The 25,591-nt window shown below is 36.7% G+C and overlaps 1 protein-coding gene across 12 annotated transcripts in view; it reads left to right on the top strand.

The window, feature by feature from the left end:
* The window catches only part of MCTP1 (multiple C2 and transmembrane domain containing 1), a 568,532-nt gene that overhangs the window by 195,285 nt on the left and 347,656 nt on the right, over positions 1 to 25,591 (top strand). The window contains exon 1 of one of the 12 annotated variants that reach the window (XM_004470639.2): positions 3,995 to 4,453. The exons of the other annotated variants lie outside the window; for them this stretch is intronic. Within the exon in view, the coding sequence (XP_004470696.2) occupies positions 4,397 to 4,453 (57 nt within the window). The 5' untranslated portion in view covers positions 3,995 to 4,396. Of the gene's footprint in view, positions 1 to 3,994; positions 4,454 to 25,591 lie in introns of those variants that run through there. 12 annotated transcript variants of the gene reach the window in all.

The raw sequence follows: 25,591 nt of genomic DNA, 5'->3' as shown, positions 1-25,591 counted from the left end.
ATTCCTGGTATCTATCCTTACAGGAATTCTTGCACATGTACAATAATTATAGTAGTTTATTAATAGCAATAAATTACAAACAATCTAAACGTCCATCAACAGGACAATGGATATATAAATTGGAATGCTATACCACAGTTAAAAAGAATGAACTATGTAGAGTTAACTGTAAGTATAGATGCTTTTAAAAATTGATTTTTATTGTTTCTGCTCAACATTTGCAATCAAAAATATTTTTAAAAGGATCTATACAGCATGAAAACATCTTTATAAGGTTTAAAAACAGGCAAATCAACAGCTTGTGTATGGATCTACATATGTAATAAAAGTATGAGAAGATGTGTGGAAAGGAAAAAGCCAACCCAGGAGAATGCTTATACTGGGGGAAAGAAGAAAGACAGTGGGATAGGCAGGATCATATGGGGCTTCATTTTTATCTGTAATGTTTTATTTCTTCTAGAAAATCTGAAACAAATTTGGCATAATATTAAGGATTTAAGTCAAGAAAAGAAGAAGGTAAGGAGAATGTTAGATTATGTAGGAGGTTTAAATTATTAGGAGAAGTGGGTTTTGAATGAATAGAACGGAGCAGTACTCATATCAATTTGTCAGTACTGTATAAATTCAAATTCTCTTTAGCCATACTAAAAGTCAAAAGGGCCCCAGCTCTAAGTGTCTTTCAGCTCTGTAATGTCATGGAGGAATACTGAGCAAATCGAGGGGACTACAAAAGCATGAGATGTTATGAATATACCAAAGATAATATGAAAAGTGTTGAGGCCTAGAGCAAACCAAAAAAAAAAACAAAACAAAAAAAGAACAAGAACAAAACAAGAATTGGTTTAGTGGTTGCGTTTTTCAAATAATTGGGAAAGCAATTGTTGTGCCCAATTCTAAGAGCAGAACTTTTTCCGTGAACTGATAATAATTTTTTTTCTGATCTAAGACATTAACTAAATTAATACAAGGCAGAATATTATAATCATTTGGCTTTTGCTATGTTGACAGTTGAATAAATCCAAGATGTAGTTTTATGTAGCAAATCAAATTGCTTGCAGGAGGCCAAAGGGAGAAAACAACCAAAGACCTTGCCAATATCAGAAAGTACTTCAGATATTCCAGTATAGTTTGCTCTCTCCCATTTCTGTCTTTCTCTATCCTGTCTTTTCCTCTATCTTGGCATATCCTTTAGCCAGACTGACAAATCAAAGAATACTTAAATTGAGCTTAGGAAATAATGGAGAGGATGGGTCAGAGAAGAGAACTTTCATTTCTGTACATTATTTTAAAGCAATAGTAAATACAGTTCTCTTAGAGTGAGTCCAATGTAACAGAATATGGAGATATACAGTGATAAATTATTATTTTGTTTATGAAAGTCATATTATTTTTAAGTTACACAAGGGAAACAGAAATTTATTTTTGTGAGATTTTTTTTCAATATGTAATAAACTTAGAGAAATGGTTTGACCTCTCTTACTGCCTACCACTCCCTTACTTCAAATCTCTAGGCTTGTAGGTCCTTTTCTCTGAATTTGCATATATAAATTCATGTACTGGAACTGGGATAATATATTTTTCTGCAACATTTTTTTTCATTTAACATCTTTAGGGGACTTTGCATGTCATTGCATCAATAGAATCTGATACATTTTCATAGCTACATAATATTCCTTGGTATGATTAATCCATTATTTAATCCTTCTGCTGTTCCATGACCTAGTACAAAGTTTCCATATTTTACTCTTAAAAACAATTCTGCAGTGGACATTCTAGTATATTCTTCATTGCAGTAGAGGACAGATGTACTTGATGCACAGCTGGATCTAGGAACTACAACAGTATTATCAGGAATCTGCCTTTCACAGCTTTGTGTTTCTTTTAGTTGCCTCATCTCATGTAGTAGAAAGTAGGACAACCAGAAGTTCCAGGCTTACATTCTGCAAACATAACAATCTCTTTCCCAATACCAAGGTAAGTGGAGGGGTTAACTTCATTGGACCAGCTTGGGTCACATGCCCATCCTTGAACCTGTTGATGGACAAGTAGATTGTTTGTAATTTATTACTATTGAGATGGTTTGTAATTTATTGCTATTGAACCTATGATCCTGTGGATGGAATACACTGATTGGTCAGGCCCGTATCACATCCCATTTCTGGGTCATGTCTGCCTGACCCACACTTCTTGATTGAGAGAGAAGGAAAGGTAATTTGCCAATAAAACTCAGGGTGCTGATACCAGGAGGAAGCACATATGGTGGATAGGCAAAGATATTAAATATCTCGGATAAGTGTCTTATAGATAATATTTTCTGTTTTCATGAAGAGGAGATAGATATTATAATGATATCCATATTTATATGTTTAGACACCAATGTAGTCTTAGAAGTTCCTTTCAAAATCTTTGCCTTTATATTAATAGCACTGAAATAAGTATATTATTTATATGTAATACTGTATAGGAAAATATGTATATAAGACTACTGAACATGCATACTATATACTGAAGATCATTAATATTCTGAAAGGGAAGCAATTCTTTGGTTCAAGGAAGTTTTACCCAATATAGTTGCTAAAAGTTCAGTGATATATAAATCACGAGAGATACTCAGTCTTGTAACACATTTCTTAATATTTTCTTATTTGCCAGACTATAGTGCCAACTTTACATTTTATCTTTCCATCTATTAAGCAATGTTGATTGAATTCTGCTGTATATTGGTCATCATACCAGGACCTAAGAATAAAATATTGAACAGAACAAGAAAGATCCTAGCCTTAAGATTTCTTATATTCTGGTAAGGGACCACAGACTACAAACAAGTAAATGAATAAAGAAGAAAATTCCAGCCTGTGATGTGCTATGGGGGAAATAAATAGGATGAGGTGGAAAGTGACTGGGAAAAATCATTTCAGGTAAGGTGGTCAGGAAAGATTTCTCTGTAGAGGAAATATTTGAGCTGCAACCTGAAGACCGAGAATGAACCTTAAACTCCAGACTCTAGTCACTAGCCACATATGACCCTTGGGCTCTTGCAATGTGGGTAGCTCAAATTGAGACTGCTGAAAGTATAAATAAATCCACACCAGATTTCCAAGACCAGTGCCAAAAAAAATTTAATTAATAATTTTTACATTGATTACATGTTGCAGTAATATTCTTTTATATAGTGGAGTAAACATTATTAAAATTAATTTTATATGTTCCTTTACTTTTTTAGTTTATCTACTAAAAAGTTTAAAATTACCTATGTGGTTCACCTTATATTTCTGTCGGATGGCCCTGCTATAGATGGTTTCAGTCTGTTTACTATTATTGACATGTGTTTTATCTTTTTCATTTTTTAGGAGGTTCCAGGGATTGAACCTGGGACCTCGTACGTGCAAAGCAGGCATTCAACCACTGAACTACACCCACTCCCCTGTTTTTCTTGATAATAGTCATGGTGATTGAATTTATATAGCAACTTTTTCTCCAGAAATATAAGTCTATAAATATTTTCTTGACTGAGGTGCTAAAATATAATAATTCAATGTGTGATCAAGCTTAATACAACTCAGAGTTAAGGGGTAGGGGGTGGCAAGAAAGGCACAGAAAATTGTCACATTTACTACAGGCATGGGGTCATGAGTCGTGTTCCTTTGGAAATGTTCACAGAACAGATGAGAAAGTTCCGAGTTGTAGAGGCAGGCAGAGCTAGCACCACAAGCTAATGACAGCATGGGACAGGGTTTCTATGGGAAATAGAAACAGAAAACTACAAAGATCATTTCTATTTTATATTTAGCGAAGGAGACTCTTATTTTGTATAGAATTGCCACTTCTTGTATGTTTTTTTTAACAAATTGTTTTTGCACTGGTTTGAATATCAGTAACTTCAGTGTGCCTATCAGAGAGATATTGGCAAGTTCACACATCTTCAATGACACTAAATTAATTCACTGCAGAGATCAAGTAGAACAGTGTTTCTTTGTGCTGTGTTATTGCCACAGAGATGAGGTTAACTACTGAAAAAGAAAAGCATGTTTGGTTTAGCAGGTGAAATTCTTAATATTGAGTTTAAAAACATTTTTGGACCCAAAATGTGCTGTTTGTTATATAATCTGCACTAACAGTTTTGAGCAGGGAAACTCTGTTCCTACTGGTTTGAGAGAGATTTGAGTCATATCCTGTGAATCTGAAGCAATGGTATTTAAACATCACGGGTTCCTCTTACTTTCATTCTAAGTCGCTGCAGTTCAGAGCAGCAACTGCTACTTGCAAAGAGGCTGTTGCTATCACTTGGAGGTGAATAGCTTCTCTCGCTCTTGCTGGGATTCAGTGAAGAAAGCCAAATCTGGATATGCATTTCTCTCACTGGAATGAAAGATGTTTTGTTCATTTCTAATCCACTATGCTAGATAGCTGCAAACTGAAAAGTGCCTGCAATTTGCCATTTATTTATAAAAAGGTAAGTTGATGATTTTGGTTTACATATATTGTGGCAGCCTTGAATTAATTGTGTCAGTTGTAGTATCTGATCCTGCCTCAGAAAATGCCTTCTCATGGGGATATCAAAGGTGGCATTCAAAATTCTAATGCAAGCAATTTTAAACTTGCAATACAATCCATTTGTGAGATTCTTAGTTTAAAGACGCGATATTCCTTTTATGATCATTTCTATGACAAATATAATGCCTGGGAAATGGAAATATTGCAGGAGCTTTTTATTGGTTTAGATTCTTTTTTAAGATTAAGGTAGTACCTGGGTGTTAATTATTATTTATTTTATCTTATTTTTTTACTACTCTGTGGTCTTGATTAAAGGTGACATGTACATGAAATCAGTACAATTTTGTTTGGATTTTTTTCTAAATAACCATAGCTCAATAATTACATTTCTCCAATGAAATAAGAAGTAGTCTTCATAATTTTTAGAAAGTTTGAAGGAGAAAAGTAGTGAAAGCCTCCTGCCCTTTTCAGCTTTTCATATTTGGCTTTCTGTGTAAATGAAAGGCCACCACATTTATAAACTTTAGACTGATCTGAATATTTTTAAATGTATTTGAGCTTGTTCATCTAGAGCCCACTTCCTCAGTTGCTGTTGGAGGCACTCATATACAAAATGTGTAGATAGATAAGTCTGGGGATAGAGAAGAATGAGAGGTTTGCTTTTAAAATTCTTTAAGCTAGCTGCCAAAAGATTGTGTTGAGACAGATAGGAATGTTGTCTTGTTTTATCATTGATTAAAGAAATAATATCAAATCAGAGCTAAAGTTAATGTCTGGTGTTATATGACTTTGGACACTCATATTTGGGAGCTAGAATTCCTTTGAGGTAGAAAAGGTTCATTTGGTTTGGAGAGCCATGGTTGTAGATGCGTAAGGTGCTAATGAATTGAGGTTTGTTTCTTGTGTGTGGTAAAAATTGTCATTATGAATACTTTCTTTCTTCTAAATTGGCTCACTAGCCTGCTTGCAGATTGCTTCATTTCCATTTAAACTTATACTCATTAGAAAATCACCAGTTTCTAACTGCATCATGGAAATTATTTTTCATTAAACATATATTCAATGATTTATGTTTTTGCAAAGGTCAGAGGTTCCATAATGAACTAATGGAAAGTCTGTAGTTTTCCTCTTCTTTGGCAGAAATTAGGATTATTTGACTCTCCAAATGTATTTGAAGGTAATATTCCAAACTGGGAAAGGAAAGCTTTGAAGAAAATGACTTGGCACTGTGAGAACCTTTGAGACCTTGAATGGTGAAAAAGAGCGTATAGCAACAGATTGTAACACAAATTGTTATAAATAAGATATCCTAATGCTAGATTATGCATCAAACTCTGTTCTTTTTTTTGCATGGATAGTGAAGGAACTATTCTGATTCATTAGTTTTCTGCTTGAGAATTATTTATTCCTTATACACTACATCTAAACATCAATTAAGAAGAATATAATACACCAACATCAATATAAGAGTGTGTCTTATTGTACTCTGCATTGTTTCAGACCTAATTTTGGATTATGAGAGCCATACAAACTTGTTATCAAAGGCAATTCAGCCTGATAGAATGGTGTCAAATCAAGTTTTTATAATATGCTTTGTGTCAAATATGAGCTTAATTACTTTTGACATTGAACAGCCAATTTGTAATTACCTGGTTAGATTATTCAGGAATCTTGTTTCTTCTTCCTTTCTGTTTTCCTCATCCTCTTGCTATTTTCCTTCTTCTCTGTATTTCCAGAAGGGGTATGTGTATAGGTGGGAAGGGAGAAGAGAAAAGGACAGAAAGAAAACTGAGCAATCACACATAGTGTTAACATTTCAGTTTCTCACCTCTCATAATGGTTTTGATGAGAAGAGGTCAGAAAGATGTTAGATATATTGGCTAAAATAAATATTCTCAATAAGTTGTGGTTTTCATTTATCCAGGAAATACCTTCACCTCTAAGATGAAAAATAATGGGTAGCTGGTTGAGACAGGCTTTTCAGACTTTACCTCACAGGATTGTTGCAAAGATGAAATATGATCATGTCTATTGCTGAGTTTTATTCACTGCAAAGTGTTAGACATATTTGTGAGAAATTGTTTTGTTATGGATCTTTCTGAAGTAAAGGAGGTGAGACGACTTCAGAGACATTTGGGATTGCAATCTGGATTCAGTATATTTCTTTTTAGCAATAAGGATCCCATTTTTCCTTTGCAAATGATTTTGCATGTTAATTTATAATTTATATAAAAACAGTTTTCAAAGAGACACTCCAAGATAAAAAAAAATCAAAACAAACAAGTAAAAAAACCAACATTTTACCTAAGCCCTAGTGTTCTATTAAATTTCAAATAGCTGGAGGAAACTCATCTTCACTCAAAAGACATTTATCCAGTGACAAATTTTATTTTCGACCTAACACCAACAATTGATTTGTCTCAATTTGGGACTGCATCAGCAGAAGCATATAGCCTGACTTTTCCTTCCTTTCTTTTTAAAAATTCTTCTTTTTGGTAAGTGTTTAAAGACAAGGAACCACAGAGTTGGGGGAAATTCTTTACAGAGTGCTTTTCTGACTCTTGAAAACTAAATCCTTTCTCATGAGGCTTTAGGTGCTACTGTCTCTTAGTGAATCCTGATGGATATCCAAAGGAGTACACTTGTTAGAAAAATAAGTAATAATAGCTGCCCATCTAACTTAGAAAATCAGTTGCAAGGTCAAATGAGACTGTTGATGTGAGAGTACTTACTGAACTCCATGGTGCTTATAAATATCAGGCTCACAGAGTACGAAATGCAAAATTACATATTTGGAAGAACTTAAATGTCATTTCAGATATTCTCATTTCACAGAGAAGGTAATTAAGGTCCAGAGGAGTCAAGAAAGATGCTCAGGTTCACCTAGCTAGTATTTGAGCCAAGGTATAAACCTGGCTTTTTTATCTGCCCAGTTAGCTGGAAATTTATCAGAAGACTAGCTTTCTTATGTCCTACTGTTAAGGGTTTTTTAAAAATAATATAATTATTTAATAAATAATATTTTTCAAATGTTGATGAACATCCCGATAGGAGGCTATATTCCTTGTAGAATATTTCACAGTAGATATATTGCCCTGTTTGCAGGTTTTGTGGGCTGAGGAATCTGTTTGGTGTAGTTTGATTGGGCTTAGACTTGTAGAATGACTATCAAGCTGACATCCGACCTTTGCGATCTATTACCTATTACCACGGTATTAATATCTAAGCTCTCGCTCTGAGCAAGTGAACCATAAAAGTAAACAGACATAATTGATAGCAGTAGTTGTTGAAGCCTTGAAAATTGTAGGCAGTGTGGCAAGAATGTCTTGATATTGTCTTGGTCTTCCAAGGCTGCTGCAAACTGGTGGGCCTTAACAAGAGAAATTTATTGGCTTACAGTCTGAAGGTTGGGAGTCTAAAATCAAGGAATCAGCAGGTCATGCCTTCTCTGAAGTCTGGAGCATTCTGGTGGTGGCTTGCTGGCAATCAGTTCTGCTTCTGTCATGTGGTGTTCTGCCCCTTTCTTTCTCCTCCTGTGACTTGTACTTCTATGTCCAAATTTCCTTTGCTTATAAGGATTCCAGTCATTCCAGGTGGATGAAGACCCACTCTGATTCAATTTGACCTCATCTTAATAGTATCTTCGAAGATCCTATTTACAAAAGAGTACACGCAAGGACTGGGAGATTAGGACTTGAAAATATCCTTGTAGGAGACATGATTCAATCTACCACAGACATGTTTGTTGGAAGTATTTAGCAAAAATAGATTCCTAAACAGCTTACTATTAGAAGAAATAAGAAAAAAATAAAAGCAATCAATGATCCACCAACCATTCCTGATAGAATTAACCTGGCTCTTTTATATTTTTAGAACTATACTCTTTTTAGGGAAATGAGGAAGGAAAATGATGACTTTTCTTAATCATATGAATTAATGATATATGTCCTATTCTATTAGTGAATATGATAGGTTGTTAAGTAAAATGTGACTACACCTCTTTAAACACTAAAATTAGAAGACAGATTAATTAAAAAGTTCTTGATGTTGGTGGGATTAACAAATGTTCTTTCTTATTTCTAAGAATTAAAACTATGGTCACCATTTTACCTAATAAAAATGTAACTTATGAAGGTGTGTATCTTCATATTCTGTGCTCCAACTTACAATTTAAAGAGATAAATGGAATTTATCATCATGCTATCTTACGAATAAATCCTAGCCCTGCTTTGTAACGGAGTTCATGCTTACTTTGATTTGAAGAACTACATCAATCTGCTATATAATCATTAAGAGATGAAACAAATGAGGTAGAGATAAGGGTCTTAAAAACCTTTGCTAAATATCAATGTGATGGTCTAAGTATATGGTCTAAGGGATAGCACCCTGGTCTGTAGGAATGTGGTGGAAGGGACCAATATTTCTTTGTACTACTGACCCCTCCTCTTGTTTTGGAAGTGACATTGAAGACCTTATCTTCCTTTAATTTTGTTTTCTCATCTACAAAGTTGGGGAAACACTTTAATGCCAGACAACAGTCCCATATATCTTACAGGTCCTTGGTAAATATTGTTTAGTGACTCCTTTCCCACAGTGGTGATCCTGTGAATATCAAGGTTAATGAAGCAGTTTGACCTCAAGAGTCCATAGATTCATCATTTATGTAAGTGCTGAGGTTTCTAATGAACTTCCCTTTAAGAGAAGCCCAAGTAAGAAAGCTTTGCAGATGGTTTGCTGGGTTTCAACTCCATCTTTATTTATTAGAGATCATCAAATTAGTTACTTGGTCTCCCTTTGCTGTAGTCATTTCCCTAGTGGGATGAGATTACCAATTACCACAAAATTATTGCAGTTTGCAGCATACCAACATATACTAAAACAAGTTCCAAATCCCTTATTTGCAAGTGTTTCTAAGATGAAAAATAATAGTAATGGTTCATCTTTTAGTCATACTGTGTGATAACTTTTTATGAACTAATTTATTACCTACCACAGCCTTATAAGTTTGGGTGTTTTTATTATTATTCCCTTTTTACACATAGTAAAACCAAAGTATAGAGAAATTAAGTGACTTACCCCTGATATGATACAAATATTAGTAGCTGACCAGAATTGAACCTAGGGAGTCTGGCTTCAGAGCCTGGTTAAATGTATTATATGGTCTCCAGTTAGAATCCCTTGATCCAAGTAGTATGAAGTGACTGCTATAGGGTGCTACAGAAAGGAAAATAAATCTTTTTGATGTTGCTACATTTAATCATTTTAATGACTCCAACCGTTTTATTCTTAGTGAAACCCAGTCCTTTATGAACCAGAAATACACTGAAGTTGTTTGGTTATTCATGATAGATGAGGCCAGTATTAATACAAAATGCATCTGCAATGAGCAAACATAACTGAGAGTTATTATCCTAGGTGATCATAGTCTTGAGCAATGAGAAAAGATTGCTTTTTTTTAAAAAAAAAAAAATAGAGATAGAGTTAGATTTAGAGACAGAGAGAGAGAAGAAGAGAGGGGGGATAAAGAGCTTATGATGTATACATAGCCAACTGATGTAGTCCCAGGAAAGCTCAGGGAAATTTGTACTTTAAGAGGAGTGTTAATGTCATGCCCAGTTTTCTATTTATGCTCCTTAAACTTTCCCAGATTAAAATCATTATTTGGTGGAAGGAGTATGTGGAATGAATGGTAGAGGAGAAGTTTAGGTCCATTATACAGCTATATCCATTAGTCCATTTCAGTCTGCTTTCCCCAGAGACTCCACACATTATGCTTGAAATTCTTGTCGAGTTTTCAAACCTTTGTGTTTCCTTAGGCCTTGCAAGCAAGAGCTTGTTTCGTACTGTCAATACCTAATCTATAGTAGACCCTCAGTAATTCTTTCTGGCAAATTGGCTTACCGGCTGCTGGCTAGCTGGCTGACTGAATGGATGGATGTTAGGATAACCTGAGGCACCCCACATCTGCTCTGAATCATGACTAAGGTACCTGGGTCTGGACTGGGACAGGACTGTCACTGAGCACTGAGGCCCAGGGGAATGAAGAGTGCAATATGAAAGAGTTTATATCAATTCACCTCGTACTTTATTATCTGACAGTTTTTAATGTAGAACTGTAATAGCATAAGTCATTTCTCACTATCAGCCTTTCCCACTGTTTCATACCAAAGTTTGAATGTGTGTATGTGTATATGTAAAATTCATATGCAGAAAGAGGAATAGATAGATATTAGAAAATAAAGGTCAAAATAAAGATGGACACCTAAATCAATGGGAATTTCAAAATTTGACTATATTTTGGAATTTATTATGAAAAAATCAGAATGCAGAAAAAAATTGATTCACATTACTTAGAAAAGACAGGAATTTAAAGAAATAATGCATGTTTACAAAAATAATATTCCCTTAAATGTTGGAATGGAAGTTTTGTTTTTTTTCCCCCACAAAATTTCATTAGAGACTTCCACCAAAGAATTCTGGAATCCAAAATTAAATTTGGCACAACCAGTTAATTGCGAAGAAGGGTTTCCATAATAAGGAAAGTGACTAAGGACTTGGATTAGGAAATTCTTCAAATTTAAAGAGAGGGTATTAAGCTGGTCATTGTTTCAAGTTTTCCAAGGAGGGAAAACACAGTAAAAACTTTCCTGTAAAATACTTGGTCAAGCATAATTTAAATAGAGTCAAAATATAACCAAGTTTTAAACAATGGAACATTTCTGTTGGGAAAAAGTGGCCTTGACCTAAAGCAATTATTAGAAACAAAAAACAAAAAGAAAAAAAAAATCAAAATAACCTCATTGGTCAGAGAATCATTGCCTAGAATTTCTTTTCCCTGGTCCTAAACAAAATGACATGTGGTCACTATTAGAAGAGGTTTTATTCCTTAGTGTACAGGTACCCTGTGTTATGTGGAATTTATTTGATTCCTGTGCCCTGGTGGGATTTCCCTATTTTAGAAACAGCATGCTCCAAGTTATAAACAGAATCAGTGGAAGGCATTATGCTAGCCAACAGGAAAGCTAATTGCACATCCCACTTCTGGGGCTTAGTTTCAACATCCCTCAAATGAAGAATTCATCTACTAACCCTTCTAATATTTCCCCAAAGGATATGAATTATTTTAAGGCAGAATTCCTTCAATTTTTTTTTTCTTGAGTGGTTGCTATGAAGCTCAAAATCAGGTCTGAAACAATTACTTCTAGGATTGTTCACCTAGCCAAAGTGACTGAAGAATTTTTGCTAAGCCCATGCATTTTTTTAAAAAGTTGAAACTTTCATGGCAAATGTGTACTCCAAATGTGTCAGTAACTACAAAGAAACATTAAATCATAAGATACAAGATTTTGTAGTCTAATTACCTGTGTTAAGTCACTGATAAATTACACCTTATATTAATGTTCAAAATTTTTGAAAGATACATTGCAATTCTGACAGTACCCAAATTACCACCAGAGAGCCAATAATACATATATGAATATGACTTCTTATAGTAACTTTCAGTTATAGGATTTCCTGGATATTACATGGCAGCATCTTACAACAAAGGGAAGAGTCCTCAACTGAAGACTAAAATATTTTTCTATTTGCATCCTGACCTCTTCCTCACTATGTCTATTATTTTTGTAAGTTTTCATGAAGTCACTTATTGCATTGTATTATTTTTATTGAAGTTTTACAAACAAAAATTGAAGAGTTAGCTAAAAACCATACATCAGTTTTATTTAACAAGTTTAGTTCAGCAAGACAAAGTAGTTCAAAGTATTGTAGCAGCTTTAAAATTTCCATGATCCCTTCCTTTACCAGGGTAGTATATAATTCTTATTCACAAAATTTGGGAATTAAAAGGTGCCTCAGAGATAAACAAGCTCAACTGTCTCATTTTGCAAATATCCTGGCAGAGGCGAATGAAATGACTTTTCCAAGGCCATTACCAGCTCCTGACAGTGAGACTTGGTTCCTAACAAACTCTGTCTTCACCCTTCCACTACATCAGTCAGTGAGAGCACCTTTATCAAATTTAGTATTCAGAGGGTGCATTGGATTTTCTCTTATTAAAATGTTAATTGTGCAAAGCTTAAATCAATTTAAGCTTGGCCTAATTTCCTTTCGGTCACTAATATTCTTTTTTTTTTTTCCAGTTATTTTGGGGAGGGTGTATTTTAACCATTTTAACCACATATTCCACATAGAAGTTTTTCCATGCATCTGGAAGTTTGCCTTTACCCCATTTACTTGGCACTGCAGATACACCTGTAAACACAGAGATAGGCCCACATTTAATCATTCATGCACATGGAAGACTGGTTATTCTCTCTCCTGTTCCCAAATATTTGGGTTCTAAAAGCCAAAGCATAAATGGACTGAAAACTCCATAAATGGAAATTAGTGCATTAGTAAATAATATACACATTTCTTCAAATCATTCAACCAAATAAATGGCAATATTACCAAACAATTCTCTATAAACAGTAACTGTACTTTTGTTATCAAAGTAGTGATGTGCTAGCAGTGTCCAGCCCCTTGCCCCGCAGTGGCTCCTTCAGAAGCGGGGGCAGCCACACCCAGGCAGCAGCCTCGAGGTGTGTGTCTAGCTCCTTCTCCAGGTGGACAGCCGCCTTAGGAGCTGGCCCAGGTGAAGGTCACACCAGGTAAGCAGGTCTGTGCGCCTTTGTTTTTGGATGAGAACCAGCAAAGATTGCATCTCATTTAGCTTCTCATTTGCAGCTGGAGTGGAGGATGAGGGAGGCAGATTTTTCCCCAAAGAATTTCTTTGGAAAGCTAGTTCTATGAACAAGATGCTCTATGATCAAGTAACTTTGGGAAAAGTAGCACACTCTTTTCCCCTTTTGGATATTTACATTGGAAGCAAAAGGCAAACATTTTAAAAAGCTTTAAAGGGGTAAATTTTTAAATATCCTTTAATCCAGCTTTTCCTGAACAAACCCATCTTCAAACCATTACCTAAAGCCATTTTGGGATACACTGTGGAAAAAGGAATTAAACATCCCCTCAGGGAGTGTAGGTCCTTGAAAGATCTGGATTGGGACATGTGGATTTGCTGTTCCCACTGTTGTTCTCTGTCCCTACAAGCCTCTCATGATATGAACTAGACTCTAAATGTAATTAGTGTTTAAACAGCAGCACTGCCTAAGTATATACTGTGGATTGTTTGCATTATATGTTCTACATCCCTATATCCCTGTACAATATACATTTTAAAACACACATTACTATATTGAACTATTTAGACAAAACTGTGTTTTTATGGGATTTTTAAAAGGGTAATTGTGATTTGAAGATTTTTTTCCTGATTCAATGATGTAAGAGCCACCTAAGATATTGTATCATAGAACTAGTTCGATGGAAAAACAGCGGAAGCTCTGGGGAGGGAGGAGTGGTGGAAGGGTGGGAAAGATGTCACAGAAATGCTACCTGAACTGGATCTTGAAGGTTGTATTGTCATTTTCCAGGGAGCACAGGCACAGAGGCATGGCTTAGCATAATAGTTCAGGAAACTGGATAAAATTAAAGCATCCTTGGAGTTGAGGTTGGAAAGAGGAGAGCGGCTGATCAGGTAGGTGGTCCAGGTCAGCTCATGACCTGCTAAGCAGCTTGGCTTTCACCTTTAGGGCAGTGATTCTTCAACTGGGTGGCAAATCAGACTCAGCAGGGAATCTTTTTCAAAATACATCCAGGCCCTATGCCTGGGAGAGTCTTATTTATTAGATCTCTGGTGGAGTTCAAGAATGTTAATTTTGAGAAAAGCACCCAGGAGATTCTAACGTACACCAGGAAATGAGAAAACTTCAGGCACCACTATAGGATTCCAAAGAGAGGGGTGTTGTAAGTGAAGTTCTGAAGGCTTGGAGGAGGAGAGGTTGAGAGAAATCACACAGGCAGGGAAACCCCTAGGAGCCTCTTGCACCAGTCTGGGGAAAAACAAACAACAACAACAACAACAAACAAACCAACAACCGGGAAAACCAAGGCTGTAATATGGGAGGGGAAAGCTGGATGGATGTTAACAGATAACATTCATAACTAATCCATAGCTTTTGGTGACTGACTAAATGTAGGCATGGTTGAAGGGGAAGACTCCGGGTTTCTGGCAGGATGATGCCAACAATCAAGGCAGGAAATGCTGAAGGGAAAATGCTCTGTCTTCTTGTAGAACCTCATAGCCATCAAGTCTTCTATGCAATTGTGCACCTCTCTGTTGAAAAGGGTACCTGAAAGGCCCTGGTCTATTGGAAGAGCTGTCCTAGGACCAAGGAGGTACTTGAAGAACGTATGAGTATGGGAGTAATAATTTGTGAAGACATAGGTGAGGATACTTTTAGGGGTATTCATATAACACCCTGCACTTTAAGTCTACTTGGGACTTTGATCAGCCCCTTTTTCACTCCATATGCAGTGAGGTTGAGGTGAGAGGGTTGAGGAGAGTCACAAAATGTGACAATTACTAGGAGCTCTTGGCCTCAGTCACAGAAAGAAGTTGGACCATGAGTCTGGATGAAGAGAAAACTAATGAAGCAAGGAAGCTGAGATTCTGCTGATCAGTCAAAGATGGTTTTGTCAAGTGCCATGACGTGGGCTTGCTTCCACTTCTACCTAGGCTAGGAGAGACCTAAGAGGTCCCCAGGTTTAAGGCTTGGTGAACTCCCTAGGAAAGGAAGATGGATCAGCTGTACAGGATGGAAAGGCTAGTGAAAGAAGGCTGCAATGTAACCTCAGAGTAGTGTGAGGAGCTGTGACAAGATGCAGAGAAGACCGTGGTGTACAGGCCTTGAGAAAAGGCCTCCAGTGAAAACATCTGGTGATAGATTCCAGATTTGGAGCTCAAAGGCCTGGGCTCAAATCCAAACCCCAACAATTTTTTGTGTGACTTTGAGAACATTATTTGACATTTTTTGGTTTTGGCTTTCTCTTCCTAAAATGAGAATAACAATACCTTCTTTGGAACTAGTTATGGGAGGTCTTGATGCAGAATATAATATGGGACCCCTCATCCTGCCAACATCCCCACTTGATCAGTGCACAGACCTTTTTCATATGACCATAATTCAAACATACATAGTCTAGGAGGCTGTAAAGCATGAATTTATGTGAGACAGTCTTGGGCAAAAATGGAAAAAGCCTGGACTCTGCAGGGATTAATTTGACAAGTAGAGTGATTGATTGGGGTCTTGTTTATAAGCTCTTGTTTATATTTACTCAGCCCTGTTATTTTGTTTTATGCAACAGTTAGCTGACTAGGTTTACAAGGGTGGGACTTTACTGCAGAACTGACAAAAAGCTTCCTGGTCCTCATTTTCCTGGAATGTAGGGGCAGCTTGTAAAACTTTATTCTAGATGATAGAATGGGGTGTCTCCACTGGTGCCGCCAGAACCAAAACCAAAAATTTGTCAGTATGCCAACCAACCCCCGACCCCACCACCACACACACATGCCCCAGAGAATAGTCATTGTAAGCTCAGAGTTATGACACTATTTATTCCAGTTAAACTTATTTATTCCAAAAGACAGCTGATTTTTCTCATGGACATATTAAAAATTCTCTGTTTTCCAATGTGGAAGTACTGGAAAAGAGTATAAATGGAGCACTTTAGCACGTATATATTTCTATCTATTCTGTTTTATTGGATACCTAGCAGAGAAGTAAAATAAATAACACTTCTATTATATGACTACCAGATTTTAATAGATCTAGCCATTGTTAAATTTTATTTAAGACCTCATTTATGTGCTTACAAATATTCTGATTTCTAGATACATTTGTCTGTACAGTAGCCACAATCCTAAAAGTGAAACTTTCAACCCAGGGTTCTCTATTGCTCATGTGCAATTCACTAGCTATTGCAGCGCGTGCCCCTCCATGCATTCAAGGAGGCAGAAATGCTTTTTGACAGCCAACTTTGTGCCAGAAACTGTGGGGACACATTTGGAGAATAAAATGGACACAATGTATGCTAATGAGGAAATTTCATCACTCTCATGCACATAAAATTATAAACTGTACTGAGGGATAACAAGGAAAAGCACAAGACGATATAAGGTATAAAGGAGGAAATTAATTTAGATTATAGGCTCAGGGAAGTCTTCTCTGCGAAAATGACTTTTAAGGTGATAATGGAGATATATACAGTTAATTTTGGATTCCCCACCATTGGAAAGTGTGTGAGGATTGGAGAGAACATATGTAAAGCACCATCCCAGTGCCTGGCAAAAAAGGTGTCCAGGAGACTCAGATCACCTTGCCTCCTAATCAGTGAATACCAAGCAAGATAATACTTTGGAAACCAGCTGGTCAGCTGCATATTCTGCCTTATGCTCTGGGTTTGGTGAGTTGTAAGTAAGTCCCAGGCTAACTGTGGACCCACCTGCTCCACAGCCTTTCTGTCTAGGCCCTCGGTGAGGAATTTCTTCTCAGATTTTTGCTTATTCAACATTTCTCTGCAGTGATGAAAACCACTCTCCCCCTTTTTGCTTTGTTCCAGGCCGTTTAGCCTGGCTCTCATTCCCTGCCTATCTCCTCTCCTCTGGATTAACTTCATCTCCTAGAACTCCTGCTCCACGCAATTTCCCTGATGATGTTGTCTTTTTTACCCCCAACACCACCTAAACCAGGTCAGACCCTGTCTTGCAGCTCCCTAGTTAAGGTCAGAATGAGCTGAGCTGTTCTTGGACATCGTGGTGGTCACCCCTTCTGTAATCACACCTGGGGCAGTGGCGTTAATGCTGAATAAATTCCCTATGCCGGAGCGCAAGTCTGTCTGCTTAGTCATCTCTCCCACCAGCCAGTCTGCCCCTGATGATCTTGCCTTGCACATGGCCAAAGCCTTGTGAGCAATCCGTGAGGTCCCAAGTGTTGCTCTCCAGGCCATGGCAGTACAGGAAAAATCCCCAAGCAGAGGAGAACAGAGACAGCAGCGGCGCTTGGGTTGAGATCAGACCATGCTGGAGTTTGCTGAGAAGGAGGATGCCATCATGCAGAAGTAGACTGAGTTTGGATTAGTTGTCAGAGGATCCAGGAGTAACTGTGAAGGAGCCAGTTACTTTGGATATTGGAAGGCTCAGGGGTCCCTAATGGTATTCCCTAGTCTTTACTGCAGAACTGAAGTTCCCCTAACAAAGAAAAATGGAACTAGAGGATGCTGGAGTGGGTGTTGGCGTCTGAGTCACCAAAGGCTGGTGGCGCTACAAGCAGAAGACAGGACACTTGGAGCAGCATTGTTCCATTGCCTGCTTCCCTTCCCCTCAGGGCAGGAAACAAGGCTGGGGTTCAGGTACCACAAAGCTCAGGACTTGTAGGGCACCTGGCTGTGCCATCAAAATGTAGCACACTTCTATATATGCTATTCTGTTTTAAAAATAAAAAGGCCTTTGCTCTTGAAAGCTGGGTTGACTAAGGGAAGTTACTTGTTAACAGTGTCTTTATTTTGTTTAATATGACAAACTTGGCTTCCTTCATGAAGACTCTACAAAGCCAGTGAAGATTGCGATCCGCAAAGTAAGGCATGCATAAAGTTACTTATACTTGAAGACTTTAAATTTTTCTTTAATGAGCAATATCTGCTAGAACTGTTTCTAGACACTGAGCTACCAATGCTATGACAGAGTTCTTGCTACTGTTTTATTAACCTCCATCAGCACACCCCCTTCTTTCTGAGCAGTCATAGTGGGCGATGAGAAAAATAAGATGCATTTGAGAGAAAACAGGTAACTATTCAAAAGACAAGCACATTTCTTTGGCTGTCAGAATTAGCTATGAAAATTAAGATTGAGAACATCTGTTTTAATTATGTATGTAGCACAGTCTGTTCTGTTGTTTCACAGTTTCTCTCAGGAAAAAAGAAAAGGAAAGAAAAGAAACGATACATACTAGAGTCTCATGATCTTCCCCTGGAGCTAAACCTAATTTGCTTTTAGCTATAAAAGCTATTAATATTAAATAATGTCCTTATTATGCAAAATTTTTATAATTCTTTTTGCAGACCCTGTATCATATTGGAGAGGTCAGAGTAAATGCAATAAAACAGAAATTTCATAATACAAGTGACTGTCAAGTTGTATTAGCTCTGTGTTTAATTAGGCATAGAAGGGTTATTTTTTTGGCTCAGTTGTGAAAACCATAGTAATATAAACTGACACCAAGAAAGCTGCTGGGAACAACAAAGGAAATATAAGTGAAATAAGTAGAAAGCAAATTCTGTCTGAAAACTTAAATGTTCACCATTCACCATATGTCCCCAGAGTGCTAGAAAATTAACCCATAAAGCTGCAAGGACCTTTGCAACTGTCCCTGAAGTTACTGACAGACTGTACAAAACCTTCCTGTCCCTTCCATTTCCTCTCCTTCCCTTCCTCCCTTTCTCCTCCCCTCTCCTCCCCTTTTTTCCTTTTCTCCCTCCCACTACCCCTGCCTCTCCCCTCCCCCTTTGCTATGAATCAAATCCATTTTCTCTTCTTGACATTTCTTAAAGGGAACCCACCCATGACATTTTCTCTCTTCTTGATAGATTTACAGTCAAATTTGACTCCCTTCATTTTTTATTCTTGCAGAACATGCTATTCATTTTATCTTGACTTGATTAGAATACTAATAAATTTAATAGAATAGAATAATTCCCCTTTTTCCATATCAAAAAAGAAAGACCTTATTGAAAGGTCAGATTAATGATTTATATTTTAAATTGAAGTTAGGAAGTAGGTTGTGTAAAGTTTTTTTCTAACAAAATGTATTTATAAATATTTTCAAATACATAAAAACATATTTGATAGGCTAATCATAAATATTCCTTAATTTATTTTGTAAAACAATTTATTTTTAATGTTATTCACTTTAATACTTTATTTCAAAATCCTTTTTCTTTTCTGTGGAGATAATCTATGAATATTGCTAATTTTATTTCTTGCTTTCTAAATCATATAGTTTTATTTCACTTCTATTTTTACTGCTCTGGTCAAGACGTCTAGTGAAATGTTGAATAAAAGTGATGTAGTGGACATTTCTGCCTTTTTCTCAATCTCAAGGGAAAGGTTTTAATGTTTTACCATGAAGGATGATGATTATTGTTAATTCCTTTTATCAGATTCAGAAAGATCTCTTCTATCTCTGGTTTACTAGAATTTTTTCAAATGAATGTATATTGAATTTTATCAAATGCTTTTCATGAATTTTTTCAGATGATTATATGAATTTTCTAACTGCTGAATTTCATTACTTGATTCTCTAATGTAACAAAACTTTGAATTCATCAGATAAACTCATATTGATCGTAATGTTTTATCCTTTATATATATATTGCTGAATTTAGTTTGCTAATATTTTGTTTGGAATTTCTGCATATATGTATGAGTGAGTCAGTCAGGAATATTTTATTTTTTGCAGTTCCTTTTTCAAATTTTGATGTAAAGGTATTGGCCTCAAAAAAGAATTGAGAATAAATTTTTATACTCTGGAATAAGTTGTATAATATTGAAGCAATTTCTTAGGTATAGGAAGAGTTAAACTATTGATAACATTTCTTAGTTTTAGTGATGTTCAAGTTTTTAATTCTTCTTGAGTTAGTTTTAATTGAGAATATTTTCAGAAACATATCCATTTTATTTATTTTTAAATTATTTTACACAATGGGAGATACCCAATGCTCCCAGTTGTGGTGTGGCAACAGACTTCTTGAATTCTACCAGCTATGTGTCTTTTGAAATTTATTTACAAATACCAAATTTCAGCAACATTTAATAACTCAATTAGAAAATGTCCCTTATGTGTACATAAAAATGAGTGTCCATGGAATTGCAAGGCATTTAACCCTAAGAACAACAATAAGTCTGTTTAGTGAGAATGTTTAAAGCCCACTCATAGAATTCTAAGGTAGAGCTACAAAATCCCAAGGATGTGCTAGTCTGGCAAATATGAATGGGATATGGACACCTATAACAGTTTCCTTTAAAGTGAACCTGACCATTTATTAAACCAACTGGCCACATGGAAGAGTTTGATCTTTTATAGAGTTGACAGAGTAGAGCAAAAAATTCAACAATTTTCTTGATGGATTTCGTTGGATGAAGCTGAGTATGACCATTTCAAAAATGATCTTGACAGTTACCAATTAAATAGCTGACCAATAAAGAGTGATGTTTTTACAAACCTGGTCCATCTCATCTTGAGCATCCCATACCATCCTTGTATCATTTCTCTGTTAAGAAATTTTAGTGCTTCTACATTTCCTTCAAAACATGGCATGGAAACATGTTGACAATTCATTTGAAATTTTCATCCAAGAATTCTGCTGTCACACCACAATGGGAGCATTGCCTATCTCCAGCTGTGTACATGGGCATACTGAGAGAGCCAGAATATCCAGTAGCTGTTTTTCTTTTTGAATTGAGAGTTTGTTACTGGTGTCTCATTACTGTCATTTTTAGTTGATTGTGGTTGTCAGTTGCAGCTCTTCTCTACTTTTCAATTATAAACTCCCATCTGACTGGCTTTGTTAACATTTTCATTTATCATGAGTTATCTGGTTAATCCTGTAGCATGCATAGAGTACATAAACATATATGTATATATATATGTACATATATATATAATCAGTTCTTGGAAGCCTATAATTTTCTGATAACTAAACCTTAAGACATATGTTTGAATATGAAGTATTCATACATTTAGTACCAAAGCAGATGTTTGCACAATTTGATGCCACAGTGATGTTTCATTGTACCTCAGTCTTCCTTGCACCCCCATCACCCTGTCTGCCAATGGAAAATAGGAATGTGTGGGGTTGGTTGGCTCTGGAGTTATTTGCCTTGTTATAGATGGAATTAGGCAGCAATCTTTTGTGAATTACATTTTAGAGGATTCTTAGGATAAAAATTCTCTGATTTTTTTTAAAGAAGTGCTATGGGCAGCAGTGTACATCCTACCTAGAATAATTCCTTATCTTCTCTTAAAAATACAGACAGGCTGAGTGTTTCCTTGTGTACTATCTGAGTGTTTCCTTGTGTACTATCTCAAAAAATAAGGCTTCTTCTGGAATTAGCTTCTGAGCAAATATATAATCTCTTGAGTTTTGCAGAGAAGGCGGGATAAACCTCTTAAAACTAAATGGCTGGCTGAGAATAAAGTGGAATTGCAGGGGACACATCAAGAAACCTTTGGGTACTCATGGCCACATAAAGTGTACTTTTGATGGCAGGTTAAAATCTCAGGATAGTACTAATGAACCTCTATAAATGAGTTTTCCCCAAATGGACTTAAGATCCGTGTGTTCCAGAACCAGTACCTTGGGTGAAAGGTGAGATGTCTTCAACAGTTCCTTAAGCGGACATTGAGTAAAGATTCAGAGGGCTCTTTTGTACTGTTACCAGTTAGCACTCTAGAAACTGCAACCAACTGACTGTGATAGGGTAAAGTTTGTTTTCTGCTTCAGCCTATGGGCCTGCTGTCTTTGTGCAAAAAGTTCTTGACCTTGGCAAGCGGTTTCAGTCAAGTAAGGATATTTTCCTTTGCTACTTAGCCCCAAAACTATTAAATCTTACTGAAATAGCAACTCTCAAAATGAAAAACAAAGTAAAAGGTTGGGGTAGTGGGAGTGGTTCAGTGGTTGAGTGCCTGCTTCAGATGTACCAGATCCCAGGCTTAATCCTTAGTACCTCCTAAAAAAATAAAATAAATGGTTGGAATCCTGTAGCTTAAACTTTCTATAAAAAAAATAAACAGCCACATCAGTGCCACTGATGTGTTTACTGTATTAGATACATATTCCAAAGGAGAGAGAGATAATGCAAGGAAGGTGCAATAAAAATGAAAATGAAAAGATTGTGGAGTGCTGGTGTGTGGGAGTGGAAGAGTCCATTTCCCCCCAGGGCAGTCACATTTCACAGGATCTCTCACAAGCACACCTACACAGATATATGTACATGCAAATTTATCCTTTTTCTTTATCTGTAGAAGAGATCACTGTGGATGTTGGAGGAATTTGTTTTAAAATCTATACAGGGGAAATCTTTTCAAAAGATCAATTCCTGGATTCATCAATGATAAGAAAGCATTCTCCAGACAATCCACCATCATTTGTAGTATTTTGGAATATATTTATGCATATTTGTTTGAATATGGTTAGACTTTCCTGGTTTGGGGAGGATATGTAATCACTGAAATTAAATAATATAGATGCAAGAAGTGTCTGTGGGACTGACTGTTCTTCAGTGCCATCCCATGATGAGGGGATTCTTGGATGGGTACAAAATGCCAACCTTTTTATATTGTTCCTTCTGCTTGTTGTGATTTCCATCTCTTTAATGGACAGTGAATATTAGCATGGGAAGGGATCCATGAACCTCTTTTCCTTGTAGCTTCAACTGGATTACATGCTATTCTGAACATAGAGAGAGACTACCAACCAGAAGTTAAAAGTCAGAATAATGTTTGGACCAAACTGAACCATAATGTATCAAGGCATTAACTGTGATAACTTTTCCTGGCATCTAGTTTTGTTTGGTAAAATACATACTCTTCAATACAAAACATAAAAACGACACATAGATTCTCTGATATATTGCCGGAGAAAATTTTAATTCTATAACACATAAGAGGCTGAAAAAAATCAGAATATGTAAAGAATTAAATAAGACAGTCATAGTGTGACAAACCCATTCGTTAATCAGATTAGTGGAGAAATGATAATTCATGGATTTGAATCTCATGTCTTTTGATTGCTTTGCTTCCTGTTTTTACATTTGAAGTTGTTAACCACTAGCCTGGGTAAGTTACATAGCCAATCTGAATCTCAAGTTCTTCCTGAGAAAACAGGATTGGTATAGTGAGGATAAGAGCATAGTCTCTGGAGTCCGACTGCCTGTGATTGAAGCCCCCACACCCCATGCTTACAGCTGTTTAACTTGAGACACGTTCGCCTCTGTATGAATCAACATCGTCGTGTGTCAAGTGATGATTGCCATAAAATTGCCTCATGGTGCTTTCATGAGTTTCAAATGAGAAAGTCAATGCCAAGTACTTAGCATAGTGCCTTCCACAAAAGAAGCACTCATTAAATGTTAGTTGCTATTAAAAAAAACCTTGAAGTGGGTATGCGAAAATTGATGTCGAAGTGCATTAGGTGTGCATTGGAAGCAGAAAGTCCATGTTTAAAGACAGACAAACAGAAAACTTTTACCAATGTGACTTTGAAAACCTACCTCCATTTTTAAGAATTCTTTTTCAAGTCTTATGCATTTCTCTGCTTTATCTCTTTCACCAATAGCTATTTTCCCTATGCTTTCATTTGGCCATGCTTTTTTAGTCCAGTTTTTAAAATATATATATATATATATGGTCGAAAAGGGAAATGAAAGATATTCAAGAGTCAGTGTAGGGAAGCCAATGTGGCTCAAGTAATTGGGCTCCCATCTACCATATAGGAGGTTCAGGGTTCTATGCCCAGGGCCTCCTGGTGAAAACAATCTGGTCTGTATGGTGAGCTGGTCCCTGCAGAGTGCTGGCCTGCGTGGAGTAGATGCAGGAGCACTGCCCTGTGCAGGAGTGCTGGCGCACACGGAGAGCTGGCCCAGCAAGATGACACAACAAAGAGACACAGAGGAAAGATAATAAGAGACCAGCAGACCAGGGAGCTGAGATGGCACAAGAGAATGATTGCCTCTCTCCCACTCTGGAAGGTCCCAGGATCAGTTTCCAGAGCTGCCTAATGAGAATACAAGTAGTCACAGAAGAACACACAGTGAATGGGCACAGAGAGCAGATAATGGAGGGAGAGGGGAATGAATAAATGAATAAATAAATAAGTAAGTAAGTAAGTAAGTAAGTAAGTAAAAAAATAAGTAAGTAAGTAAGTAAGTAAGAATCAGCGTAGCCCATCTTCTACAACCAGCATGTCTCCATTATAGCCAAATGAAGTTGCCGGATGAGGAGAAGGACTTTTGATAGAATTGAGAATGCAGAAACAAATATAGGATTGAAGTAGATTCTTCTTGAAATTCTTTTTAAACATATCTCCTGAAATTCTGAGTAGAACAAAGTCAGTTTGCAAAGCCCCTTAAACCACCGACAGATGGTGATGATTTTGTAATTTTTACAAAAGGAAAAAGATTCATATCAGTCCTTTATCTCTCAGCTCTGGTGAACCTGCAGAAGGCAAAAGCAGCAATTTACTTTTTTTGTTTTACAGTCTTCTTTTAGGAATGAAATTATGCTCTACAAGGTTGTTTGCATCAATCGTTTAGAAGTTGATGTGGATTTTTCAACACAAATAATTTTGTGACTAATGACTAATCCCCAAGAAAGCTCACATGTCTCTTAATCCATTGATTACCAAAAGTATGTTGGAGCTGTAATAGCTCTGCAGAAGCTGGACCACACTGGCTCTGGTCATAATTCTGGGTAAGAAATTGATTGTTTCATGAGAAAATATCTTGGGAATTCAAACAGGATGCCAGAGATACATTGCTAATGCAGGGCCAAATTCTTCCCTGCATCTCTTTTCCTTGGTAGCAGGAGGATTAGATGCCCTTCCAACTCCTCCATCTGGGCCTGGGGTAGATGTCCCAAAAAGACAGAAGGAAAAGGAGTGTGGCTGGTCGATCCAGAGATAATGGATGCTAAGGAGAATGGAAAACTCAAGAGTAGGCTGCGATTAAGCAAAGGATAGCCAGGCGCTTTGGATCTGTGGCCTGCTAAATACATCTTATTTCGAAATTGACACCTTGGATATCTATTTTCTGTCCCACAAAAGACCCAGGGGTTGAGCTGCCTATTTCCTTTTCCATTGCCCTAGTGTGTTGCTTGTGAATAGGGTTACTCTCCATCTTGGGTTCACAGAGTAGAACAGCCTCTCAACTTCCTTCCCCCCTTTTGAACGTGTATGAGGGATTTTACTCCATGTACTAAATGAAAGCTGACTGGAAATAAAAAGTGTCCTTATTATGCTTCTCCTTCTTTCACCCCATCCCATCCTCCCATTCCCTACCCTCCTCTCTCTTCTCCCTTCTCTTTCACCACTTGGACCTGCTAGAGATAAAAGTTCCTGTACTACTTCAGGACTCAACTGACATTTCTGCATGATTTTGGAGATC

Source organism: Dasypus novemcinctus, chromosome 2 (genome assembly GCF_030445035.2).
Source record: "Dasypus novemcinctus isolate mDasNov1 chromosome 2, mDasNov1.1.hap2, whole genome shotgun sequence".
In the NCBI taxonomy this organism is placed as follows: domain Eukaryota; kingdom Metazoa; phylum Chordata; class Mammalia; order Cingulata; family Dasypodidae; genus Dasypus; species Dasypus novemcinctus.
Note: the sequence above shows the minus strand (reverse complement) of the source record. Positions and strands in the feature narration are given on the sequence as shown.